The sequence below is a fragment of the Triticum aestivum genome, chromosome 3D (genome assembly GCF_018294505.1).
Source record: "Triticum aestivum cultivar Chinese Spring chromosome 3D, IWGSC CS RefSeq v2.1, whole genome shotgun sequence".
NCBI lineage: Eukaryota > Viridiplantae > Streptophyta > Magnoliopsida > Poales > Poaceae > Triticum > Triticum aestivum.
The window spans coordinates 583,431,172-583,435,158 of NC_057802.1; the positions used below are offsets into that span (position 1 = coordinate 583,431,172).

Below are 3,987 nucleotides of genomic sequence, written 5' to 3' on the forward strand. Positions count from 1 at the left end.
AGTTGTTTAGGAGGCTCCTTCATCGGCTATCATGGTCGCCGCCCGTGTCACCCTTTGTGACATGACAACTCCAACTTCAACACGTCTTAGTGAAGCGATGGGCCATCTTGTGGTAGCCTCACGAATCACACCACAACCGACCTTCGCTGACCATGCCATTGCCCTCATTGTTGCTCTGTGAGCACAAAGGCCCCTCCACCATCACCATCTCGCTAGCTGGCTAGTGAGGTACCGCACCTCGCAGGTTAATGTGTAGCCCCACCAAACATTATTTATCAAGATCACACCTCACCACAGCTCACTAAAGTCATCGCCTTCGCCTCACTAGCATTCTTTAAAAATACTATACACCACGAGTAGAACCCACCACACCCTATGCGGGGCCAAGACCCCCTGCCATTCTGCACTGCCGCCTTGAGCCATTGCTGGAACTTCTCACTTTCATGCTGAATTTGGGAACATTATCCCTAGATCAGTTGCGCCCTAAAATGTCGCCACCGCTCCGAGGAGAACAAGCCGCCATGATCACCTCTCAGGCCTCCGTTGCTCCATGTGGATTGTGGGCACCTCCGTGACCAAACCCTGGTTTTGCCACCCTTCCTCCGCTTGATGCACACTGATTGATACCACCACACACCCTGGATCGCTCGATGAACTGACTACGGGGAAAGACCTCACCACCGTCGTCCACCGCTCGTGCTTTGACCGGCAACCTCCTTCGATGATGACGAGGAGGGAAGATGATGGTGAAAACGATGTAGGGTTTCTCCACGAGTCATCATTGAAAGCGGCTTGCGTGCTCCAATGAGGACCAGAATATAAACTTCTTGTCATTTTGTATGGGTTGGGTGTATCTCATTTTGTGGAGGTACGGAGTAACACAAATAGGTTCTGGTTCCCGTGTTCCATGGAGCCTGGATTTGAAAAAACAAAAATCTGATATTATTTTTTAAGTGTTAAAAAATTCTGAAAAAAATTTATACACTGAGCTATAGATGTATACTACTTGTCTGTAAAGTTCCATGGTGAAATACATTATTACGCGAGCTAGATACAAAAAAATATCATGTGATTTTCTTCGCCTTAGCTCACATAAAAATGCATTCATCATCAAAATTTACACACACATGCACATGTAGTATACATCTCACTACAGGAAAAACACACGTCACCGCATTCGCCTCGCTAGCATTCTCTAAAAATGCTATAAGTACATGTGTACTTGTTTTCAGAATTTATTTGGAACTTCAAAGTTGATTTTTGAAAAAAAAATGCCAGGTTCCATGGAGCCCGGGAGACAAAAATGCTCTATCGAGGGGGTAAACTTTTTTATGTCATATCATGTCGACGTGGGGTTGGGAACTTTATATTATTTTTAAGTGTGTGACAGCACTGGGAATCAGGTTTGTCCCGGAAAAGATAAGATAAACCGGCTAAAACTTGAACTACAAGGGAGCTCTGGTGATGCATGTCGACACTACCCACCAGGATTGGAGCTCTTCTTTTTTAGTTTTGATGATGAAAGGAGGATTCGAGTTCTTCGTTCATGTACTAATAAATATAAACAAGAGAGTTTTTAAAGGATTATATGTTTTCTTGGGGGGCCTTTGACGCTAGAGTAAGAAGATGCAAATGGGTGAATAATACGCAGTGGAAGCACCCTAAGTGAATACTCAATCACAGTAGACAGTACTTGTAAGTATATTCGTGGGTCTCGTACACACCGATTAATTACACACGACGAGGTGCATGAATATCGCACCCAACACGGATACATGAATCGATATCTCACACTGGTACTGATCATGCATGCATCAACTTAGGAGTATATACTGTATAGAACCTAAAACAACGGGCACTGAAATTAAGAACAATTCTCTCTCTGTATACGCATACGCTCCTCCTCCTCGTGGGTACTATAGCACCGAGGTCTTGTGCCAGCCAGCAGCGGCCTCGCCGGCCGGCCGGTTAGTCGCAGCACATCTCGCAGATCCAGCAGCAGCACAGTGCGGCGAGGCTGAAAGAAACGGACCAAATTCAGACATCATCAGACCGGAAATCACTGGCGACAATTATAAGCAAGTTACTGTCCAAACGAGGTGGTATCAATCGATGGAGCAGGTAGCTGGTGGTGGTGGTGAGGCGTACGTACCATCCCTCGATGAAGCCCTTCTCGCCCCTGGATTTGGTGCTCGCCCGGCGCCCCTTCTTCCCGCCGACCTGGTCCTGCTCCGCAGCCGCCGTCGGGTACCCTGCAACACCAACACCAACGAATGAAGAAACTCATGAACAAATCGAAAGCGGCAGGCAGGCAGACATGAACAAGTTTATCTATCTGAAGACGAGACTGCAGGGAACTGAACCCCAACGAGCCCGTAGCGTAGTAGATCGACCAATACCTGGCGGTGGTGGAGGAGCCTGCTGGTTGCTCCTGTTGTTCTCCATCAGGTATGTCCTCTGGCTACGAGTTGCTTCTGCTGTGCTGTGCTGTGCTATCGATCGGATTCGGCTGATGGATACCTGTCTCCAACTCCAGCACCCTCTATATATACACGCCAGCCACACTGGTGTCAGGCTCAGGCACACGGATAGCGCACACAGAGAGGCAGAGCACGGAAGCTTCTCCCCCAACTTTTGACACCACACCGCGCAGTCGCTGACAAGTAATTTGATTCGATCCCGCCTCAGCGCCACCTTTATTAGCTGACAAATCGAAAGCGAGCACTCCTCGAATAGCCGAGGTTAGTTGGTCGAGCGGATAGACACACACGCGCACGAAAGATCGGGATTCGACACGTCCGCCCATGGGTTTGGTGGGTTGCTGATCGACGGTCCGCGTCGCGCCGTCGGCGGCCGGAGAAGTCCAAGGCTTGAGATGAGATGCAAAGCACCGCGTCAGAGGCGGCGCTTTCTGACTAGATTTTCAGGACGGCTGCTCTGTCCGATATTCCTTGCCCAACAGTGTGTGTGAGATCATCGGGGTCAGTTGGGAATCAGGTTCTCTCCGGGGAGGAAAGATTGGCCGGCCGGCGGGCAGATAAATCTTCGATCGCAAGCAAGCGCCTCGAGTGGAAGATACATGTTCACACCGGGAACAGGAACAAAAGGTCATCCGGGATACAGCAATCTATCGATTGATTCTGGTTTGCTCTGCTCGTGTAACCCCGAACAGGGTTTTTTCAAACGATTCGATTCCCGCCCGCTGCTTGAGATATTCGTCTACCTCTGGCTCTGGGCATATCGCCGTAGCTGCTTTCTCTGCAGCACGGCGTTGGCTGGTTGGTTTCTTTGGTCTCAACAACCGTATGGGCATGGCAAGGGAGATACATTGCGTTCTCTCTGTATCTTTTGAATTTCAGCAGCCAAGGAGATTGAAACCTCACCTGGTTCTGCGACTCGAATCGGATGCCTGGCATTTAAGAAACAATGGGACTTTGATTAATCTCATGGACATTGGATCTGGCAAAAATTTTGTTTGTTGCTCTTAGTTTTGTTTTTATTTACTTTCTTTTTCGGGTTCTTAATCATTTTTCTTAGTTGTTCCTTTCATCATGCCTATTCTTATTCTTTTGTCCTTCCACAAAAAAAGGAAATAGCTCTAATCCTGCGTTTAGCTTTTCTCTCTTTCTCGTCTTATGTTATCTTTGTTAGGTTACTTGTAAGGAATTATCTCTTGGATTATTTCTTATTCTCTTTATATATGTGTTATATTTTTGTATTTTATTTATTTTTACATGATTTTTGTTTACAATTTGACCCTAGTGTTCTCATCTCTCCTATTGTCTCTATCTATAATACCTCTGTCCTGGTTTACTAGTCCCGCTCGTATTCTAGGTCTTATTTTGACCATGATTTTAATAACTAATAAAATATATGTTATATGTAGAAAAATAGTATCATTGGAAACTACACTCGAATACGAATCCTACAATATTATTTTTGGTGACATGCATTAACATTTTGTCAATTAAATATATGGTCAAACCA

The 3,987-nt window shown here is 46.3% G+C and overlaps 1 protein-coding gene across 1 annotated transcript; it reads right to left on the reverse strand.

The window, feature by feature from the left end:
* Nucleotides 1–1,666: 1,666 nt before the first annotated feature.
* LOC123075628 (cysteine-rich and transmembrane domain-containing protein WIH2) lies at nucleotides 1,667–2,611 on the reverse strand. Its single transcript, XM_044498185.1, has 3 exons — nucleotides 2,400–2,611; nucleotides 2,153–2,252; nucleotides 1,667–2,017 (listed from the first exon to the last, which is right to left on the reverse strand). Exons 1-3 carry the CDS (start codon nucleotides 2,443–2,445, stop codon nucleotides 1,969–1,971), a joined length of 195 nt encoding a protein of 64 aa, XP_044354120.1. The 5' UTR covers nucleotides 2,446–2,611; the 3' UTR covers nucleotides 1,667–1,968.
* Between the last annotated feature and the right edge of the window lie 1,376 nt (nucleotides 2,612–3,987).

What these genes read in the sequence shown, in the direction of transcription:
- LOC123075628 (XM_044498185.1), bottom strand. Translation starts at nt 2,445, where the DNA reads ATGGAGAACAACAGGAGCAACCAGCAGGCTCCTCCACCACCGCCAG. An exon ending in GGCTCCTCCACCACCGCCAG is followed by an intron (nt 2,253 to 2,399) that starts GTATTGGTCGAT and finishes TTGGTGTTGCAG; the next exon opens with GGTACCCGACGGCGGCTGCG. An exon ending in AAGGGCTTCATCGAGGGATG is followed by an intron (nt 2,018 to 2,152) that starts GTACGTACGCCT and finishes CGTTTCTTTCAG; the next exon opens with CCTCGCCGCACTGTGCTGCT.